Genomic DNA, 22,505 nt, shown 5'->3' on the forward strand with positions numbered 1-22,505 from the left:
CAGGTCGAGCCTACAGACAACTGAAGAAAATGAAAGGTGGTCCCTGCCTTGTGCAGGTTGCAATCTAGTTTGAGGATATAAAGCATAAAGTCCATAATGTTACGTGTGACCTCAAATAAATAGCTACCATTTATTGAGTAACTATGGGAGACACACACAATTTAATTCTCCAAAAACCTGGGAGAGGTTAGCATTAAACGTTTTTCTTCACCTTTTGACTTATGAGAAAACTGAGGTTTAGAGAAATTGACTCTCCCAAGGTCATCCAGCTATAAAGTGGTGGGGTCAGGTTTTGAACCCAGGCAGAGAGGTCCCAGGACAAAAGCAGCTTTAGTTAACGTTGTAGTAAGTTTTAAGGACTGAGGGATTTATATTTAACTTTACTGAGACCTTGGCCAAATTATTTCCTTTATACGGTCCTAATTTGCCTTATCTGCAAACCAGCTCCTTCATTTGGGTTGTTGTGGAGTGAACGAACAGGTGCAGGCCAAGCACTGAAGCATGTTCCTAATGCATAATGACGGCTCCGTGTGGTCAACAAGTGAGTTAAAAGTAAACTGACGGGCTTCCCTGGTGGCGCAGTGGTTGAGAGTCCGCCTGCCGATGCAGGGGACACGGGTTTGTGTCCCGGTCCGGGAAGATCCCACATGCCGCGGAGCAGCTGGGCCCGTGAGCCATGGCCGCTGAGCGTGTGCGTCCGGAGCCTGTGCTCCGCAATCGGAGAGGCCACAAGGGTGACAGGCCCGCGTACTGCAAAAAAAAAAAAGTAAACTGACATCACCCATAACTCTCAGAGGGACTCAGGTCCCTCGAATCCCAGAATCTGCGCTGACTACAGCCATCACACTTTTATGCAAAGCAACCAACCCCTGAAATCCAAAGGGAATTCAAAAATTGCCTCAACAAGCCCACTGCTGCTAAATACATTCACCTGCCCAGTCTCTTTTCCTAATTCGATCCAACTTCCCAGGGATTTCTTAGTTTTTGGCACGTGAGAGGTGTGACTCAGCACCCGATGGGCGCACGGGGCTTGAAATTAGAGAAAGGAGAAGGGAAGCCTTTCAAGGGGAGGACGTTTCCTCGGGTAAGGCGGTCATATGCCCAGTCTCCCTATAGGGGACGTCGGTGACAGTCAAGACGGTGTGCATTCCCTCTCCTCCCCAATCCCCGCCACTTCGGTCATCGCGATGAGCAAGGCCGTCAACAGGGGCGGGAGGTGGTTAAAAATGTCACACAAGCGGGTTTCTTAGCATGCGTCTGGTCTGTCCCCAACTCGTCGGTCCTCCCCCTCCCCCGTCCCCTGGGCCCCGGCCGCGGGGGGTGGGGCAGGCGGCGGGGCGGGGGAGCGGGGCCGGGGCGGAGCCCCCAGGGCGCGGGGCGGGCCGATCGCGGCTGCAGGTGTCCGCAGGCCTTAAGGGCGCGGCGTGCGCGCCCGGCCGAGCACCCGCCGCAGCACAGCAAGCCACGCGTTCCTGCCGCCCCGCCCCCTTTCCCCACTCCCCCGCAAGCCCCGGCTGCTCCCGCCCCCCAGCCCGTGCCGCAGGGAGGAGCTGCGGGCTCCCGCCGCGCCGGCCCGAGCGCGCCGCCGGCGCCATGCCCCGCATAGATGCCGACCTCAAGCTGGATTTCAAGGATGTCCTGCTCCGACCCAAGCGAAGCAGCCTCAAGAGCCGAGCCGAGGTGGGATCTTTTGCCCGGGTGGCGCGGGGGAGGTGGGTGCAAGGCGCTGGGATGTGCCAGCCTTGCCAGCTTTTCTGTGGGACGCTGACCCCCTTTGCCCTCCTCACCACTGTAGAAGGGGGAAGGGCAGCTGGTTCCCTGCCGTGACTGGAGGTGTCTTTAAGGGGTCCGACAACGGCCTAAAATTCTAAATCCGTCCGGTCGGGTGGACGAGGGGAGGCACGCAATAGAACTAGACCCCAGAGGAGCGAAGACCAAGGGGCCAAGTGACTTAGAGAGGATGGCGGGGGGGTGGTACACAGAGCAGAGACGAAGTATAAAGGGAGAGGAGATTTCGGGGCAGTGTCTCTCAGTGCGGGGAACTCTGGCTGCTTTAGTAACAGGTCCAGCAATGGAATTTTTTTAAAACGTCTGCAAAACGGGGAAACGCCGGGGCAAAAGTTCAGGGTTTACTTTCTGCGTTTCAGTGGATTTCTGGGAGTGGGGCTGCAGACCTGTGCCTGATGGTACCCACTTACCGGACCGCTTCAGTCCAGCCCAGCGTTTGGGAAGCTGGGAGCACTGAGGTGCGGGAGTAGGGGTGGAGGCGTTATTGCTGGTCCTGCCTTAATGAGAGCGAAACTTGAGGAACAGGTGGAGACCAGACTGGACATAGCCAGGGAGGGGGGCAGGAGGAAGGTCAAGCTGTGAAGGATAAACTAGTTGCACACAAAGGCAAGAGTCCCCCGGAGTCGTGTATCCCGGTGACCGTGGCTTTGCGTGGCGGGCCGAGAGCTGGAGCCGAAGGGGAGGAGACTGCTGGGTCTGGAAGCGGGGGCTGGAGAAGTAAACAGCAGGAGACCGAGCCAGCCTACTGCTCCATCCGTCCCGCTCCCCGGACCATAAATAAATCCCCTTGCGAGGCCCCGGGCTGCCTGCCGGTGCCCCCGCCTGACTCCTAACTGCAGTGCCTGGTGCCGCCAGCTGAGGGCTTGTTTGAATTAAGGAAGCCTGCTGCTGCTTTAGCCAATGACCAGGCCCTCCCAACTCACCTCGAGCGGGAGGATCAGCAGCTGGAGCCGGGACTGGAAGAGGCGAGGAATGATTAACCCTTATCCCCCAGGATTGCTCAACTCAGTTCTTGTCCCCTATTGTGTCCTCCCGGGTGCTAAAGAGCGGGGGCAGACACTTAGAAGAACAATAAACAGCTGCGATCGCAGGCCTTGGTCTCCTGAAGTCTAAGCAGTAGCTGGTACCTGAGTCCAGGCCAAGATGAGATGTGGGGATTCTGGGCAGACTAGTAATTTGTTGGCCTCAATCGTCTGAATATTCACAGTTCACTTAGTAGAGAGAAACTTACTTTAAGAAAAGTTATATGTTCAAAACAAGGATATATTATGTGTATTTTCTGAAGCAGGAAACCTCTTGTGAAGGTGAAACTCAGGATTATGTAATAAAACGAATTACTGTTTCCCAGGGAATCGTGTGACGTTGTCGTGCATCATTTGGTTTCATGATTTGGGCTGATTGAAAGTGTTAATGTCCCAGCTTCCCATGACACCTTGCAGTCTACGTGTACACATAGCAGTGAGGTCTCTGTGTCCTTGAGAAGTGTTTTCATATTTCCACGTTTGCCAGGTCCCTGCCTGGAAACCTGAGTTCACTGGCGTTGCCTTTCCATTTGGTTCCCGTCATGGTTTAGCTGCCTGCTGGCCACCCGGTATCACCTGGCTGCCTGCTTCAGTGATGTCCAGGGATCTAGGTGGACCTCTAATCCCCTCTCAAGGTTTTCTCAGTTTGCTTGTGGATGCCTGAAATTTCTTGTAAGCAGATGAAAACTTTGCATTGTACGACCAGATAGAATCCTAAATGTATGCCTCCAGGCAGAAGGATACCTGAGTGTAAATTTGAAACTAAATGGTAAATGACCGGACTTTGAGCCTAACCAGAGAGCAGATCTGAGTGGTACCAGGAGAGAAAACACTGGAGCCAGGAGAGTAAAGCATACCCTGTGGAAGCAGAGTCTGGCTGGGAAGGGAGAGTTATGACAACTGACAAGATTTATCACTGCAGCAGTTTTGCTAAGAGCTGGGCCTGCTGCTGTGAGCAGGAAATGGAGAGAAAGGCAGAGTGCCCTTCACTCGGAGGTTTCGTGCTTCTGCAAGGGGATTTCCACAAGTGTCACATAAAATGAATTTGAGGTCAACTCCCAGAGGCAAAGGCTGCAGGTGGAGATGGCCCAGGTTGCCTTCCTGTGGTTGTAACAGATCGGCAGTCATCCTCACTGCCCATCCATTGCCCATGCTCATGTCTTCACAAGGCTTTGGGCCACAAGAATAAAGGGCCACAGGGCTGTGTGGGAGCATTTGGGTAATCTTTTCAGAGGAAGTGACCTGGTTGTCCATTGGGCAAGAACTTTGTCTTTCTTTGACACACTGGGGAGGTGACATCGTCCCTTGACTCCCTGAGCATTTTCTTCCTTGGGACCCATTTCTTATTCCAGTGTCCCACCCTAGTCCTTAAGCTAGGAAGATTTTTTTTAAAAAACCGCAAACTTAACACAACCATAACTTTGGAAGTCAGACAGTGGAGGAATTTGCACTGGTAAATTGGCCACTTACTTGTCCTGGGACAGAAAAGACATGACCTGACGAGCTATCAGTCTCCTTAAGACTCCTTAGTCGTTTTTTCACCAGTAGTCCAGTGACAAGTGGACCGGTTCTGGTGAGTTCTGGTCCAGCTTCAGTGGACAGCAGGCTGGCCCGAGGGGAATGAGAGCATGGCAGAGTAGAGAGACTATCGGCTGGGAGAAAGAAGGCCCGGGTTCTTCCAAGCTCTGAGCTAGTTATTTTATTACCGGGGCTCTGTATTAGATTCCTGGGGCTGCCGTAACAAAGTACTGCAGACTGAGTGACTTACACAACAGAAATGTACTGTCTCGCAGTTCCTTCTGAGGGCTGTGAGGGAGAAGAATCTTCCAAGCCTCTCTCCTGCCTTCGGGGTGTTTACACATAACCTTGGTGTTCCTTGGCTTGTAGACGCATCATTCTGATGTCTGTCTTCCTCTTGAATCAGCATTCTCCCTTTCTGTGCGTCTCTGTCCAAATTTCCCCTTTTTGTAAGCACACCAGTTCATACTGGAATGGGGCCCACCCTAACGACCTCGTCTTACCTTGATTATCCACAAAGACCCTATCTCCAAGTAAGGTCACGTGCCCAGGTACTGATGGTTGGTATTTCAGTACCTTTCTGGGGAGACGGTTCAAACCGTACCAGCTTCTGTAAATTTTGCCCTGTGACGTTGGAGGGTGTGATGAGGCTTGCTCTTAATGCATCAGAATCACCTGGGGAGACACTCCAAAATGCACGTGGTCTCCAACACAAAGGTTCTGATTTATTAAGTTTGGGGTGGCCTGAGCATGTGTATTTGGGGAGTCACCCCACCGTGATTCTGGTGTGCACACAGACTGGCCACCGGAGCCTTTGCATTTGTGGAACCCCGTGGCTCTCTGGTACTGTGTGTGGCTGCGTGCACATCTCTGAATCCTGACACCTGACGGTGAAACTTCCAGGGGACCCGAGCATGTTCAGAGGGCCGGGTTGGGGCCTACCACGCATTGCCCTGAAAGGCTGGGGGCCAAGACAATCTCATCCTTAGCCCTCAGCCAGACATTAATTTATTCCACCCTTTTTGAGCCACTGGGACCACAGAGATGAAAGGCATTGCCCCTACGCTTCGACTTACAGTCTACAGGTGAGACAGATAATGAATAATCTAATAAGAGAATTGCTTTAATCACACCAGCCATAGATTTAGGGAAAAGAGGCCCCTGCCCCGGGCTCCACTTCTGCTCCCCCATCCCCTCCTCACTGGGCAGGGCTGAGGGCTGGGCCTTTCCCTCTAGGCCATGCTCCAGATACTCAGGATCCTGGATTTCCTGCCCACATGATTTCGAGCTGATTCCAAGGCCTGCACGGGGGGCCTCTTCCCCAGGTGTGTTTCCCAAGGGCCAGCCTTGCGGCCGATATGCTCGCCTCTAACCTCAGAGTGGCCAGGTGACCGCTGTTTGCGGGAATGGACGTGTGTCCATGGAGCTTAGTGTGCAGACTGGGGTGTCCATGTGGGCCCAGAAGGATGTGTGTGGGAAGAGACAGGGGCCAGGGCTGGCTCCCGTGGCACCATGTTCTGGTGCTTTCCAGGTCATTAATGAAATTGTGTTGTAAAGGTAGGAGGATAGAACAAAATTTGTGTAGCAGCTTCTTACACGTTGCTCATAACGTTGAGATGTTTAGAAACGTGGCAGGTGGGCCTCTATTTGTATTTTGGGGCCCCCAAATGTTGGGCTGCAGGACTATGACGAAGGTATGTTTAAAGAACAGCAGAAACATGCATTATTGAGGCCGGAGAGGGGTGGCTTATTACTTTCTGTGCCCTTTCAAACCAGGCTTAGCAGAGAGAGTGTTTGGAGGTGCTATATTTGGTGCGTGGACCAGCTGTGGCAGGTTAAGTGCCAAGTTTTGTTTCTGGTGGCTAGAATATTTAAAATATTTCTCTCCGTGAACAACTGGTCATCTCGGGGGTGTGTGTGTGTCTGTGTCCTTCCGTCTGCGTGGATAAGGTCGGGGAAGATATTTTATTTCTCGTTCCTAGAATTAAGGATCGCATAGGCTCCGCCGTATGCAGGAGAGTAGAAGTGAGGGGAAGAGTTCATTGCCAAGGCTGACCTTTTCCATGGAGAACTGTTTTGCAGCGCCAAGAAAAACCCACTGTGAGCTCAGCTGGGTGCAGAGCGTGGCAGCCTTCCTCACGTTTCTTGGAAGGAGTATAAGTAATTTGAGACCAAGGAATTCCGATTGTTTTAAGCCTGCAAAGCCAAAATGTCCACGCCATTAGCAGTCCAGAAGGGTGCAACTAATAGATCCCCTCAGTTACCTTTCAGGATGCAGATCGAACTTGCTTCACTGCAGTAGAACCAAGGATGGTAATGAAGGAAGTGGGGAAAGGGATGAGCTGCCTTCCACAAGTGCTCCAGCAGTGACAGCATCTCATCTCCCCTCGCTGATTGCTGTTTAAGGCCAGCGCCGCCATGTTTATGACCTTGTTAGCCCAGGAAGCCTTCTGTGGTGGGGGAGCGCGAGGTGTGAAAAGGACCTGAGGTGCCCCCTGGTGTTCTGACATGTCGATGGCAAGGTGAAAGTTACCTCCAACGAAAAAATAGAAGAAGCCTCTAGATAAATACTGGTAGGAAATGATTACCGCTGCTGTCCTCAGTCAGCCAGGATTAATGTAGGTCCAAATTCTTGCAGAAGCTTAAGATTTTCACCTGTGTTTGTCCTGCCAGTTCTCCTTGGGAAAGTGCCCCTTTCCAGGAGGGGCTGTATCCCTCAGGGTCCTGCTGAGGAAACGAACATTGCTGAATATTTAAAACAGGAAGTTTAATCCAAGGCATTGTGACACAGCTGAGACACCGGATGGAATACCGAGGGACCCCAGAGATTGGCAGCAGACAACCCACTCCCAAAGGGGAGGTTCCCAAGGCCTGGGATCACTCTGAGTTGGGACCAAGGCCATGCAGGCCAAGGCAGAGGGGGTCTGGGAGAACTGCTCTGGCTACACCCAGGGCCACCTCCCCCACTGTCTTCCCATGTCCCACCAGTGACCCCATTGCCCAAACCCAGCCAGAAACCAGCCTGGGAAGTTGAGCCTGCCGGGGGGTGGGGTGGGGGGCTTGGGATAGAGCAGAGCAGGGGAAGGATGAGCCACTGCATCTGTGCGCACACAGGCCCGGGATCTGCCCTGGGTGGAAGAAGCGATTTCGATCCTGCTAGCTCCTGGCCAGCGCCTGGCCCTACCCACTGCTTTTGCTGAGCCCGCCTTCCTGGCCTAGCTCTCGTTCTGGATTCCCTGTCGCTTGAGTTGGTCATAAATACGCTGAGGTTGGAGTTATGGTAGAATTGGAGCTGTTCGCAAGTCAAAGGAACGAGTGGTTATGTGCACAGACATGGCTGCAGCGTCCTTCCTCCTGGCTCTTTGAAAGATGCTGATAGTTACAAAATAGCTGAGAAGGTTGAAGGGCTAAGGGAGTTACGGGTTGCAGCTGACTGCAGGGTGAATTTGGATTGCCTGGTTCTCTCGGAAGGTGAGAATTAAAGGGAGGGCCTTGGTTGGCAGAGAAGAGTGGAGTGGATTTTCCCAGAAGGGGAGCTGTTCCTCCAGTGCTAGGAAGGGGGTAAAGGTGACTTGTATGTGGGTGCTTCGGGCTATTATGAACCGGGCTGGGGCCAGAGGTGGCAGGGGGGTGGGAGGGGCTGTTGAAGCGGGGAGCACGCAGTGCCTTGTACTGGTGCTTGAGGGTTGTAAGGACCCCAGCTCAGTTTTTGCACCTGGATGACAACCCAGGCCTCCCTTTCCTCAGGGACTCACCTGTCTTTGGAACCCCTGGCCCAACCCCTAAGAGAATCCAGGGACCGAGGGACCTGCACTTCCTTTGTGTCCTTTCCACTTGCTCCAAACTCTAGAAGGTCTACCCAAATCACATAACGAGCCAAGGACTTCTTTTCCCTTTTGCAACAGGTGGATCTCGAGCGAAGCTTCACATTTCGGAACTCGAAGCAGACCTACTCGGGGATTCCCATCATTGTGGCCAACATGGACACCGTGGGGACGTTTGAGATGGCAGTGGTGATGTCACAGGTAGGACGGCGGGCTTTTTGCCTCTGAGAAGCACACTGGACAGGTGGTCAGTAGCCCACCCTGGACTTGCTCAGACACAGGGAAGAGGAGAAAAGTGAGACACTTCAGGTCATCCGCTGCGGCCGAACTATTTGGTTCTGAGTCTGAGTGTTGCTACAGGCACTTCGTTTTCTCTCTTCCATCAGAAGGTGGATGGAGTCTGGACTTTGCCTTCAGGGACATGGTCTAGACCTGCATCCAGTTTCTTTCTTGAAAATGCTCGTGATCCTTTTGGAAATTAGAGACACAAAAAGAAGTTGGACATTGTGCCATATTATACAGTTGGATGAGTGTTGTATTAATAGAAGAGTGACGGCACCTTTAAAATGAAGACAACCTCTTCGTCTGTTCTGTAGCATTTATTACATCATTATGGAGAAAACTTAGGTGCCAAGCACTGATTGTAATGTGTATGATGCGGTCACAGCTCATACAGGTGGGTTCCTTATACAGATGAGGAAATCGAGGCAGAGAAGGAGAGGAGAGGTCACTTGGCTCAAGGCATTTAGGCAGGTAGTCACTGAGCCAAGATTTCAAACCCAGACTGACTCCAGAATAAGGGATTTGTCTCCCAACTTACACCGACAGATACTAGTACAAGCTCAGGGTCCCTTGAACCAGCTGCTGTCTCGTTGCCTGTAAAGGGAGTAGCTAGCGCCCTAGCTTTAGAAAAATAAAAACAGTTATTTGTGGGCAAAATCTTCATCTCACACATCTGTGTCTGCATTTGTGTCCAAGGTTCGGTGCATTTATTCATCATAGATGTGAAATGTCTGCTTCTGATGCACAGAGTATGTGCATCTATTTCCGTAGCTAATGCCTGCCAAGTGAAAAGATAAATCCAATTAGTTGAAAGAGCTTCTTGCTGTGGACAGCATGTCTAACCTCAGGAGGTGCTGGGATTCATTATTAGCCCGTGATTAGAAGGGAGATTTTCAAACAAATTATGAAGTCACAAAATGGAGTGGGGGGTGGTCTGTCTGAGTCCAGGATCAGTTGCCTCGTCTGTCCGCCCTTAGCCCCCAGTGAGCTTTGGGCCAGAGGCTAATAAATTAATTGCAAAAGGAATTTGTATTTTTTGCTCCCTGTCTTCTCCTCCCTCTGCTGTGATCAGCCGTTGCTACTAATGAATTACGTGTTTGCGTAAAAATGCATGGAATCGGGGCAATAAGTAGCCCTGATGAATTCACATATCAGATTAGTAGTCCGTGAAGAACGGAGAACTTGCTGTGCTCTTCCCATTTGCACAGGAAAGACTCCCCACGAATGACAGTATGCACTGAAATAGCTAATCATGTGCGGGTCCTACGAATCTTCCATTTCTAAGATCCACTGAGTTAGTGTCTTGCATTAATAAAGTCGTAGAATTTTAGGAGCGGGGACTGAGAGAAGTTAGGAGCGAGGCCCTGATACAGGAGGAGGAGCCTGGGTTCCGCATTCAGATTTGAGTTTGATTCTGGCCTTCGCCCCTTTTTGGCCAAGCGATTGTTAAATTTCTTAAACTTAAGTTTCTTAAGCCCCACCTCTGCCCACGAAACTACTATTGCTATACAAAGTCCTGAGGAGCACATGAAATAATGTATGCGAAGCGCTTGCACAAAGTAGGTGTTCAGTAAACACTTGCCGGGTTGATAGTCATAGATTTAGGATTATGATTTATGTACTTCCCTCCCTCAAGAATACCAACTGCCTGATGGGTTTAGCTTTTAGCAGGAGATGTTTAGATTGTGAACCCAAAGAAAAGCTTTCAGGTAGAAGTTGAGCTTCTTTGGGGTTGACTAAGCATAACTTTGCCCTCAGGCTGCCCTGCTGATGGGCAGGGGACCAGCGCTCTGTGCTGCTCTCGGCCTCAGTCAAGTGTGGGCTGCCCAGGGCTCTGAGAATTCTCCCTATTCCACCCCCCTGCCTCCTGGCATTGCCTCCTAAATCTTGAATGCTGTGTTGTCTGATCAGATTAGAGTGGAAAACACGGTTCTGTGATTTCCCTAGTTACACTTTCATCTGTTCGGGCCTCCTAGGAGCATATTCAAAGCAAATTAAGCCTGAAGGCCTGGAACACCGGATGCGTTTGTATTGGTGGATCACCCTCGCCATATGGAGGAAGGGGGAGTGGAACTCCCTTGACTTCTCGTCCTAATGGTGCTGTTTTATTTCCTAGCACTCCATGCTTACAGCAATTCACAAGCATTACACCCTGGATGACTGGAAGCTCTTTGCCGCTAATCACCCAGAATGTCTGCAGGTATGACTCCACCCTGGTTATAAATTACATTTGTTGCAGGGGGAAGAAAATCTTTTTTTTTTTCCATTTTTGTTTATTTTATTTTTTTAACATCTTTATTGGAGTATAATTGCTTTACAATGGTGTGTTAGTTTCTGCTTTATAACAAAGTGATTCAGCTATACGTATACGTATATCCCCATATCTCCTCCCTCTTGCGTCTCCCTCCCACCTTCCCTATCCCACCCCTCTAGGTGGTCACAAAGCACCGAGCTGATCTCCCTGTGCTATGTGGCCACTAGCTATCTATTTGACATTTGGTAGTGTATATATGTCCATGCTACTCGGAAGAAAATCTTTAGGGTTGTCAAAAGGATTTGAATTGGCAGCAGATAGACACAGAGTCCTAAGGAGAAACTGGGGGAAGGCAATAGTGGTCCCCCAGCCGTTGATCATTGCCAAGAATTTGCCAAGGAAGCCTGTACTGTATTCTTGTTTTAAAAACATTAGGATTTACCTGCAAGGAATATCTTTTTTCCCTTGAGAAGTGAAGTGTTCTATCATGAGAACTTGCAGAGGACCTGGCAGTGTTTCCTTCCGGGGAACCGGTCCGTTCTAAACGTGCCTTTTGACCAGAAAAGATACCTAATTATAGCAAGTTGTTATAATTGGAGCTGAATATAATGGAGCGGAATAAACAGCATGCCCTCCAGGATGGCTTTAATCAAAAAGACAGATAATAAAAAGTGTTGGCGTGGATGTGGAGAAATTGGAGTCCTCCTACATTGCTGGTGGGAATGTAAAATGGTGCAGCTGCTGTGGAAGACAGTTTGGCAGTTCCGCAGAAGGTTCAACTTAAGAGTTCCCATATTACTTAGCAATTCTGTTCCTAGTATAGACCCAACAGATACAGAACTATATGTTCACACAAAACCTTGTACACAAATGTTCACAGTAGCATCATTCATGATAGCCAAAAGGTGGAAACAACCCAAATGTTCATCAACTGATGAATGAATAAACGAAATCTGGTATATCCATACAATGGAATATTCATCAGTGAAAGGGAATGAGATATTGATTCATGCTACAACATGGATGAATCTTAAACATTTTACCAAGTGAAAAAGCCAGACACAGAAGGCTGTGTACATGATTGTGTTTACGTGAAATGTCCAGAATAAGCAAACCTGTAGAGACAGAGACAGAAAGTAGACTAGTGGTTGCCTAAGGCTGTGGGATGAGAGGTTGGAGGGTGAGGGCTAAAGGGTGTGGGAATTTCTTTCTGGGGTGATGAAATGCTCTAAAATTGATTGTGGTGACGGTTGCACAACTCCAAAAATACTAAAACCATTGAACTGTGCACTTTCAAAGGTGAATTGTTTTTGACTATATCTCAGTAACACTGTTACTGAAAAAAAAAAAAAAAAGCAGTTTGAAAATAACAGAAGTCCCGGTAGAACACACCAGACTCTGATCCTGGCACACGTCAGTGGTTCTACGTCAATGCCACAGAGGAATCTCTGCATTTAGATGCTTTTCTACATGGTGAGATCATCTGTGATTGGAGAATGACTTCATATTGTACTACTTTTGAAGTTACACTGGCTCCTTTTTTTTCTTTTCTGTGCCTTGACTATGTGTGGATTTTGATTGAGAAGGTGGTTTCAGAGATAAAATAGTTCTGGCTCACTAGTGGGTCCTTCCTTTTTGCCATATTTTATTCTAATGGATTATCTCTGTTTCACCTTCTTCCCCTCTTCTCTGGATGAAGTTTGGGGAGCATGAGTTTCCAGCAGTGCATGATTCATCAGAACCTTGGCTTTTTCATTACCAAGTGTCCTCATTTCACTTACTGCTCCACTCCCACCAAATTAGAGCTCATTAAAAAGGGAACATGGTACAAACTCAGTGGCACAGAGGGAAACTAACCAATCTTGAGTTTCACCTGCTAAACTTTAACAGAAATGAAGGAGAAAATAAAATTGGTAGCAGAACTCGGAGGGAAAGAACGTGTGGATTTGGGGCACAGGTCAGACCGTAAACAGGAGGAGTGAAAATTGGAGTGAGTATGTATCACATTACCAGTCCGCTTACATTCAGTATCTGAGTTGTAGCTACACTGTTGTGATTTGGAGGGAATAACAAAGGATTTTCAGATATGTCCCTCGTCTGTGGCTTATAGTTTAGAGATATGAGTTAGAATATAAACATTATATAAATTAATAAAATATAAATATCTTATGAAAGGTGAGATGCCGACTCTGGCCACAATCCCATGGGTTAGTTTTGTTGAGGCATAAATTACTAAAATCCAAAGAGCAGATTTTGAGCGGAGCAGCGGGGTGGGTTGGAGAGCGCCAGTGCTGAGGAGCTTGGGGGAGAGGGTGTCACGGAGGAGACTGTGCTGGCTTCAGGTGTAAGCACGTCCCAGTGCAGATGGGGAGGATCCTTTCGGGGCTCATTCATTCTCGCACTTTGGGACATTTTGCCTCTAGAATGGAGACGCTAAGACTGGCAGCAACCCGTGCAGGTTATGATTTGCATGTTGTGATAATGTTGCATCGGGCGTGAAAAGGAAAACAGGAAGGGGTTTTATCAGAGGGGTTTTAGACATCTTTCCCTCCTTCCTGCCGCCTAAGCGAGATGCTCAGGGTGATGGCCACGGCTTTGGCACGAGGAACCTGAGCCAGACCAGCCACCCTGGCTCTCTCTACCTCTCCTCTCCTCCTGGAGGAGAATTTGCACCAGCAGCTCCACGGTTCCGAGTTCCACGTGGAGAGCTTGAGGAAGTGAAACAAGAGCCAGGCACGAGATTGTGTGGCTGAGGTCCAGGGCTCAGGATATGTGCAGTTTAATGGTGGGACAGACGGCGGAGTCAGTTCAGGTAACTGAAGAAGTGAATCTCCTTTACCTCTGCTGCTGCATGTTTCTTGAGCTGGTCCACTGTGTGTCTGTCTGATCAGGGTGAACCTCGGAGGGTCACGGTGCTGTGCCCAGAACAGGTGCATGGATGGAGGCAGGGTTACTGTTCGTGTCTTACGCCTCTTGGTTTGTTTGGTACAGCATGTAGCCGTGAGTTCGGGCAGTGGGAAGAATGATCTGGAAAAGATGAGCAGCATCCTGGAAGCCGTGCCGCAGGTCAAGTTTATTTGCCTGGATGTGGCCAATGGATACTCGGAGCATTTTGTGGAATTCGTGAAGCTCGTCCGGGCCAGATTTCCAGAACACACCATTATGGTAGGTATGGTGGGACGACCTCCTCTGGATGGGGAAGCAGAGAAGACGTGTGTGGGGTGCCCGGGGAGCTGTGTTCTCTTCGTAGCTTTTGCTGCCTTCTTCTTAGCAGACTAGTTGAGAATCAGCAGGAAAAGGAGAGGCAGCAGCTATGAAGATCTGAAAACTGGCTCTGCTCTAAAAATATACATATAAAATCCAGATCAATGCCATAAGGTCTTCGTCTCTGCTAAATAGCCAGTGTTTCTTACCATGTGAGACCGTTAAACCAAGGTCTGTGTCACTGCTTAACAAAGGGTATATTTTTAAAAATGAAAACATAACTGGCTTTCTGTTGAACATATTTATGTCATCTCTGCCCCGGTCTCCTCGCCAATAGAAAACTCTGCTGTAAGAGTTGAAATCCACAATGTGAACACTTCAGAATAGTCAACAATTATTTGCAAATCAGTTGGTGTCTTGTTTTATCTAACATCTTTATGTTTGACTTTTCCTGTCTTTTGGGGGGTATTTTCCTAATTTTTAACACCTTCGCTAGTTGGAATGTGTATATCTCTTATTGCTGGGAAACATAGATTTACAGAAAAATGAACTAGAAGCTTCAGGGTTAAATTTGGGCTTTTGGAAAATCTATATTGTAATTGTGTGTCTTTACTAGTCTTAATTAACATAGCAATTATTGATTGACCCCTAGATAATTTACCTAACTCTCCTTCTACAAATTTTTTTGAACCCAGTTTTCTCTTTCTTTTCTTTTTTTAAATTTGTTTTATTGAAGTATAGTTGATTTACAAAGTATTAATTTCTGCTCTACAGCAAAGGGATTCAGTTATATATACATATATTCTTTTTCATATTTTCCATTATGGTTTACCACAGGATATTGGGTATAGTTCCCCGTGCCATACAGTAGGATCTTGTTGTTAATCCATTCTGTGTATAAAGTTTGCATCTGCTAATCCCAAACTCCCAGTCCATCCCTCCCCAACTCCCCCTTCCCCTCCCCCTGGGCAACCACAAGTCTGTTCTCCGTGTCTTCCTTTTACAAATTTAATTTCTCCTCACATTTAATCATTTTAAGGAAGTTGGGAGACAGGAATTAGTATTTCTGCTGATGGAGTTGAATCATCTGTTAAGGATTTCCAAAAATTTTTAAGTATTTTTATGCTTTCCAGTCATGTGAGAAGAAAGCATCAAGCATTGTCCCAAGGTCAACCAGCTGTACCGTGTCTGAGCTGGGTGGGAAACAGCAAGATTCATTTCACCCCCCGCCCATGATGGTGCTGCCAGCATTGTCGTGTTTTTGATAACAGGAACACCGTTTGCTGAATACCCGTGTTTCAGGAGGCTCACCTTTGTTCTTCTTTACAACATCTCTGTAAAGAGTAGGAACCGTTGTCCCAAGTTTACCACAGATGAGGAGTCCTAATTCCTGATTCTTTGGCTGTGGGATTTGCACAAGGTCATACCCACGTTGAGCGGCAGAGCTGGGATTTGAGGTCAGGTTGGTCAGAATTCAAAGTCCAGGCTCTGGAGACCTGTTAACATGCTCTGTCCTTGTTAACTTTAGTGATGAAGCTCCCTCCTTCCACTAGGCCCCAGGGAGACGGGCGGTGCAGGAAGGGTGTGGACTGGCGGGGCAGGGAAAGGGCATGGTGGCCAGTGCAGGGCCTGGGGGTTGCTGGGGTGTGGGGAGTGAGGCAGGGAGGGGGAGATTGACGCAGAGTTCCCAAGGACCCCCGGGCAGCCACCAATGGCAGGGGCCTCTGCAGCGCCTGCCGGCTGCCCAGGGAATATGTTCTCGTTGTTCGTGTTGGTTTCCCTCGTTGGTTGGCGAGGTAGGTGTTTCTTCCTCAGCTGTGCTTTGCCTGCACTGACCCCTGAGATCTGTGATTCACTTGGAAACCTCTGGTACTCCTATGTCCTTGGTTTTTAGAAAGGTGATTTTTCTCATGGCTCTGGGAGGCATTGGGAGGATGCATTTGTCTAGTGTTTGGAAACTGAAAGGTATATAACACGGGTGCTGAGTGCTATTGTGATGGTTACACTGCAGTGAACGGAAGCGCAGCTCAGAAGTGTTGTTGGTAGAGGCTGGCGATTCCTGGGTGTCTGCATCAGGGGCGACGGCTTGTTGCTTCTGGTGCCCAGCACATCCTGGATTTACGTGGAGCCTTTTTTCTTGTCTTTCACCTAAGGCAAGCACTGCCACAGGTCGAGAGGGGGGAAGCGGGGATTTTTAGAAAATGTCATTAGCAGAAAAGGGTCCTGTGAAGATGCTGGGTGTGAGAAGAGTGTGAAAAGTCCTCTGGGCCTTTGCCTGGTGGCTTTCAGAGAGGAAAGGGAATGATGTGTTCTTGGGTGTATTCCAGGTACTGTGGAAAAAAGGCACTAGCGTGGACCAGGCTCTTCTCTTTTAATGATAACTTGTCCTGTGTAAGATAAAGGCACCTATTGTACTTTAAATTGATGGGAAACTTCATCTTGGGTCGAGAGAGTTTTGAGGGTCACGCAGCCAGTGCGAGGTGGGCCTGGGGTCCAGCGCCTGTCGCCAGGGCCTGGCATCTCTCCTTTATACCATGCTGCAGCCAGGCCACCTGCCAGCTCAGGCTCATTGCTATGCAGAGGTCCCTACCTTGGGTCTGGGAAGTGCCTTTGTGCTGGTGGCTTGCTCTTTTTTTTTTTTTTTTAAAGATTCTTTTGATGTGGACCATTTTTAAAGTCCTTATTGAATTTGTTACAATATTGCTTCTGTTTTTATGTTTTGGCTTTTTGGCCTCAAGGCATGTGGGATCTTAGTTTCCTGACCAGGGATCGAACCCACACCCCCTGCATTGGAAGGCGAAATCTTAAACACTGGACCGCCAGGGAAGTCCCTGGCGGCTCTTTCTGATCTGGTCCCGAGGACATAGGCCCGTGACACCTAATCTGTTCAGATGAGACTAGCTCTGCTCCCCTGGGGAATGTCAACTCAGCCACCATTGGCCGATCCCCAGCTAGCCACTGGCACGTCCTTGGCATTTCCATGTGTGGCCAGCGGCTCAGGCACCTGCCTGGGTTCTTTCTCCAGCTGTCGTGGTCAGACAAGGTTCTGAGCCCTGTGGAGGCCCTGCCTGCTCTGTGCCTCTTCCCGAGAGGCGGACGCCCTTCAGTGTTCCTCACAGGTGTCAGCCATGGGCAGCTGAACGTACCTCCTTGAAGCACAAGGGCCCTCTCAGGCCGAGCTACCTGGATTTTGTTTTCACCCTCTTTCTGGAACTGGTGTGAACTGAAACTGCGGCAGAAGCTATGACAGGCCGCAGAGATTCAGCCGATGTTTGTCTCTGAGAGTCATACGGTAAACTCAGTTTCTTGTGCCGTGCAAGGTGGTTATTGCCCTGATAGCATCTCCGAGTCCCTGGTTGCATGGGTAGGTAAAGGGACACCTTCGTGGGCATGGGAGAAGGCTCTGGCATTAATGTTCCAGCACCTTCTATCAGGTGTTGGCCCCCAGGCCAGATCTAGCCTGCTGACCTCTGCCTTAGATCATTCTGCAGAGAGGATTTTTCTTGGCAAAAGGCCTCAGAGGAGCTGGTAGAAAGTGGGTAGAGAAGTTATCGTTTCATGGGTATGAAATTTCAGTTTCGGGTGATTAAAAAGTTCTGGAGATGGTTATTGAACTTCCTTTATAAACCTTACAGTGACAACGATGGGTGGGTCTGATCAGTCCCCCTTTATAGCAGGATATATGCAGACTTAAAGTTGAAGCTATTTTCTTAAAATTTCATGGCGAGTGGGAGGGCCATCATTCAACCCCAGGGCTTTCTGAACTTATTTTGCTATAGATGTCTGGGTCTAAAGGAAAGCTGGAGGACTTGGGGCTGGTTCTTGCCCAGAGGACTTTTTAAAATGCTACAGAAGTACTTGAAAGGTTTGTTTTGTCCCTTTTCATGCCTTTTGCCTGGACCCTCATACCTGTCTTGGACATGGACGAGCCAGAGGGGCGCCTGGACAGTGCTTGGCCTCCCCAGGAAGAGGGGTTGCCTAGCGGAAATCTCCCCTTGCCTTCTTTGGGGCCCAGCTGAGGGTCTGTAACTTCTGTTGTCCTGGCTGCCCGGTCATGACTGAGCCGGATGTCACGTTCTGAGCCTCTGGTATCCGCTGCCCACAGGAGCTGCTTCAGCCAAGATAAGCTGACTCCTTGCTAATCACCCCCTGCCAGCTTCCCCCACCCGGAGCCCGCAGGCTGCCTGGGCCATGGGCTGGGCTTTCCCCGGAGCCCAACGGCGCTCCCTTGGGCACTCTCATTTCTGAATTTGTCTTTTCCTTTCTGCCCTTATTTTTGCCCTTCTTGGTTTCAAACTTGAACAGACAGATTTTGTTCCTGCAAGTGAACACTCTCCATCCCCTCCTGGTCATCTGCATTCTTGTTGTGTGGGCCTCAGGCTGGAAGGCTTTTGTAATCACTCTGGGTTTTTCCACGCTCAGCCCTCTGCCGTGACTGCGTCTGACCACTGGTTCAGGATCCTGCAGGCGGTTCAGGGGACACGAGGACACCTGGGGGAGCTTCTGGGCTCTTAAAATAGCATCAGCTTCCTCCATGCTTTTAAACCTACTTTGACCTCATACGGTTGTACCTGGTATGTTCATCCTGAGCTGATTTGAATTAATTTATTTGGTGTGAAGTAGGCCCTTTTAAAACCAAATGGTTTGTAGGAGGCATCAGGTTTGGGAGGGGGGATCCACAATGAAAATGAAACCTTGTAGGGAGCTTAGAGTAGCTTCTTTTAAGTGTTTTATTTTAACTTATTTTTATAATTAACTTTAATTTTATTTTTAAAATATATTTTGAATTTTTAGCAAGTCAACCAGGGAGGAAGAATGAGGGCATCTTGCTTCTTGGGTTCCTAAGTTCTTTTTTTTCTTTTAAAATTTATTTATTTTTGGCTGCGTTAGGTCTTCGTTGCTGCGTTCGGGCTTTCTCTAATTGCGGCGAGTGGGGGCTACTGTTAGTTGCGGTGTGCGGGCTTCTCATTGCGGTGGCTTCTCTTGTTGGGGAGCACGGGCTGTAGGCGCATGGGCTTCGATAGTTGTGGCTCGCGGGCTCTAGAGCACAGGCTCAGTAGTTGTGGCGCATGGGCTTAGTTGCTCTGCGGCATGTGGGATCTTCCCAGGCCAGGGTTCGCACCTGTGTCCCCTACGTTGGCAGGAGGACTCTGAGCAACCAGGGAAGTCCCCTACTAAGTTCTTTTTGAGGTTCAGAGTTCATGCTGGTCCTGTGCTTAAGGAAAAACACCCTAAAAAAACCAATCACAATTATAAAAGTAATACAATTTCTACTGTCAAATCCAGGACATTGTAAAGAAGAATGATTAATAACAGTCAGAATATTCCTTCATCTAGACGTAATTTGTCAGCATTTTGGTGTATGTTTTCATCTATACTATGTTTGTCTAACAAAATTGAGATCTTACTATTTCTTTCTGTTTCCCCTAACATTACACTGAAAGCATTTAAGCATTTTCCCATGGCATCAAACCAATCTTGAAAGCATCACATGGGGCTGCCCTGGTGGCGCAGTGGTTGAGAATCTGCCTGCCAATGCAGGGGACACGGGTTCAAGCCCTGGTCTTGGGAAGATCCCACATGCCGCGGAGCAACTGGGCCCGTGAGCCACAATTACTGAGCCTGCGCCTCTGGAGCCTGTGCTCCGCAACAAGAGAGGCCGCGATAGTGAGAGGCCCGCGCACCGCGATGAAGAGTGGCCCCCGCTTGCCGCAACTAGAGAAAACCCTCGCACAGAAACAAAGACCCAACACAGCCATAAATAAATAAATTAATTAATTAAAAAAAAAAAGAAAACATCACATGGATGGGCCATAGATTGTCGAACCATTCCCATTTTGGGGACTATATTTGCAGGTTTGCACTGTTACAAATAATACATCTTTGTAGTTAAATCTTTGACCTCATTTGTGATTACTGCCTTGAGAGAAAATCCTGGAAGTTATTGGATCAAAGGATATATGTACATTTGCATTTCTCTACATGGACAAATTGTTTTCTGGGAAAACTTGTTCTGGAGTAGACATTCTACCGGCAGAGAATGAGCGTCTGTTTTCTCTTCAGTGTTTAGTCTTTATAATCATTGATAATTTAAGTGAAAAGTGGTACCTCGCTGGTGTCTTCATTTAAGTTTGGTTACTAGTGAGGTTGAACACTTTCCCTATGTTTGTGGCCACTTTTATTTCTTTCATTAGTTTGTTCATGTCCTTTGGCAGTTACTCTGTGAGGTGGTAGCATTTTTCTTATAGATTTGGAAGAGCTCTTGTAATGTTAGTGACTCTTGGTCATAATTGCAGATATTTTTCTCTACCAGGTTGCTTATTAGTTTTGTTGATTATACGTATGAGTGTGTGTGTTTATATGTACACAGGTTTTTAATTTTCATATAGATGGATCTATCTATATATATATATATATTTTGTTTTATGCTTATTACAAGTATTCAAAGTTTTCTTCTAAATCTGGGAGACAACTTTTAATTTAACTCATTAATCCATTTGAAGCTTATTTTGGTGAAAAGTATGAGTAATAATCTGTATCTTTTTCCAAAAGATCCCTTTCCCCACCTCTGTCTATTGAAATACTGTTCTTTCCTCAATGACATGTAAGGCCATCTTTATCATGTACTATATTCTCCTATGTTCCAGTCCTATTTCTGGGCTGTCTGTCATTTTCCATTATCAGATGCTGTTGGAATTAAAGTAGCTTTGAGCCCTCCTCGTTGTCCTTTTCCAAGATCCTTTTATACAAAGTTAAAAGTCTCTTTGTCTAGGTGGAGAAAGAAATTCCCTCTGGGAATCAATTCAGCGAAAAGACACTTGGGGCTTCAATGCCAAAGAATCAGTCGCACAAGTTAGGGATGCATTTCCCAAAATAAGACTTTGCATAGTTGTGAAAATTTGAACAGGCATCTTGCCAAGTATCCTATGTACCAGCTGAAGGATCCACAGGGCAGTGAGTTGTAATAAAAAGGGCTATTTTTGTGTTCCCAGACTCCTGCGGTGAAAGAACATACACTATTTTCAAACCAGATGCATCCTTCTGGTTTTTAGATTCTGCCACTTCCTGGCTTGTGTGTTTATTAGGACCACAGCTTCATGTTGTTCTGCAAATGATGTACGTTCCAGCGCTGTTGGGTTTGTCTGCCCTTTCATATCTCGGTGGGAACCACTAACCCTAGAGTGGGATACCCAGGTATTTTCCCAACTGTGAGGTGACCAGTAGTTCTCTAATCCTGGGTTCCATAGAAGTTCCTCAGGGGGTTTACAGACTGTGAACAATAAAGATTTTAATCAGCAGAGACAGTGTTTCATTGCTTATTTTATGTATTTAGGTTCTCTGGAAGATTTTGTTTTGTCCATCACTGATAGATTCAACAAGCCCTGACCTAGATAGTCTAAGGTCTCTTGGAGTTCTAAAGTCATGTAATTCTGTAGTTCCTCATGCTATCAGCTCACCCAGAGGTAGCCCCGGGTGTCCAATTCTGTGTTCTTGTTAAAAGAGAAGAAAGGAAACCTGGAGAAAACTCTAGCCCACCAATTTCAGACTGAAAGTCTATTCAGGGATTGGTCCATTGTTTTCTCCCATTTTCTCTTTTGTCCCCCGGCTGCCTGGTGGCTTCAGAACATGCCCCTCCTTATGTGGGGTTCCTCCGTCACTTATCTTTGTTCCACCAGGAGTAGTTCATGATCTCGAGCTGTGTTCTTTCTGTCCCAGGCAGGGAACGTGGTGACGGGAGAGATGGTGGAAGAGCTTATTCTTTCAGGAGCAGATATAATCAAAGTGGGCGTTGGACCAGGTAAGACTTGCTGGGAGCACAGCAGGGGCTGTGGGCGGAGGGGGGCGAGAATTGGGATCTGGGGCTTGGAGGGACCGGAGATGCCCAGAAGGTACCCCATGAATGATCCATCCTCAAGTTTAAAGCACATTTCTTTTGGAAGTTATCACTGAGCTTCTGATCAGAAGAGGCTCCTGAATAGAAGTCTCATTGAGCTGCTTTCTGATGCCTCTGGGGAGGTTCTGAATGAACTTGAATGTGGTTTGAATGAGCTCTTGGTTTCAGAACATTAACGGGGAAGAAAAGAATGAGGTCTCACGAATGATCCCATTCACCTTGAAGAGGAAGGTGAAGGGTGGAGAATCCATGGGGGCAAGTCTATGTGAATGTTCGAGGGACCCCAAACGTTGCAAATAGGCATGCAGCTGTGAGGTCACGTTCGAACTTGACCTGTGGCTTAGGCGGTTCTCATCTCTGGCTCCTCCCCTGGTACATCTCCGTCTCAGATTTTGCAGCACCCTCCTGGGCCTTCTCTCCCAGGATTGCCATTGGCATTTTGAACTGAGGAACGAGGAGGAACCTTTCTATCCTATACTGGGCGCTTCCATTTTCTCTTGGGGCCGCTTGATGCTGGCCTTGCCCTTTGGCCAGACAGGAGCATGAGCTTCCATATTTTTAATGTTTTCATTGTCACATTGTAAAATTCCTCCTTGCACATCCATTAGTAACCAAACACTAAAACTGAAGAGAAGGAAAGAATGAGATACACATTTTTTTTTTTTTAAAGAAACCCATATTTTATGTATTCATTTTTGGCCGTGCTGTGCGGGATGCAG

The 22,505-nt window shown here is 48.2% G+C and overlaps 1 protein-coding gene across 1 annotated transcript in view; it reads left to right on the top strand.

The window, feature by feature from the left end:
* The first annotated feature begins 1,141 nt into the window (after nt 1-1,141).
* GMPR (guanosine monophosphate reductase) overlaps nt 1,142-22,505 on the top strand; it is a 42,836-nt gene continuing 21,472 nt past the window's right edge. Inside the window, exons 1-5 of the mRNA XM_079935511.1 lie at nt 1,142-1,680; nt 8,234-8,353; nt 10,551-10,634; nt 13,680-13,853; nt 21,609-21,690. Coding sequence (XP_079791637.1) covers nt 1,252-1,680; nt 8,234-8,353; nt 10,551-10,634; nt 13,680-13,853; nt 21,609-21,690 — 889 coding nt within the window. The 5' untranslated portion in view covers nt 1,142-1,251. The remainder of the gene's footprint in view (nt 1,681-8,233; nt 8,354-10,550; nt 10,635-13,679; nt 13,854-21,608; nt 21,691-22,505) is intronic.

This window comes from Stenella coeruleoalba, assembly GCF_951394435.1.
Source record: "Stenella coeruleoalba genome assembly, chromosome: 10".
Lineage (NCBI taxonomy): Eukaryota > Metazoa > Chordata > Mammalia > Artiodactyla > Delphinidae > Stenella > Stenella coeruleoalba.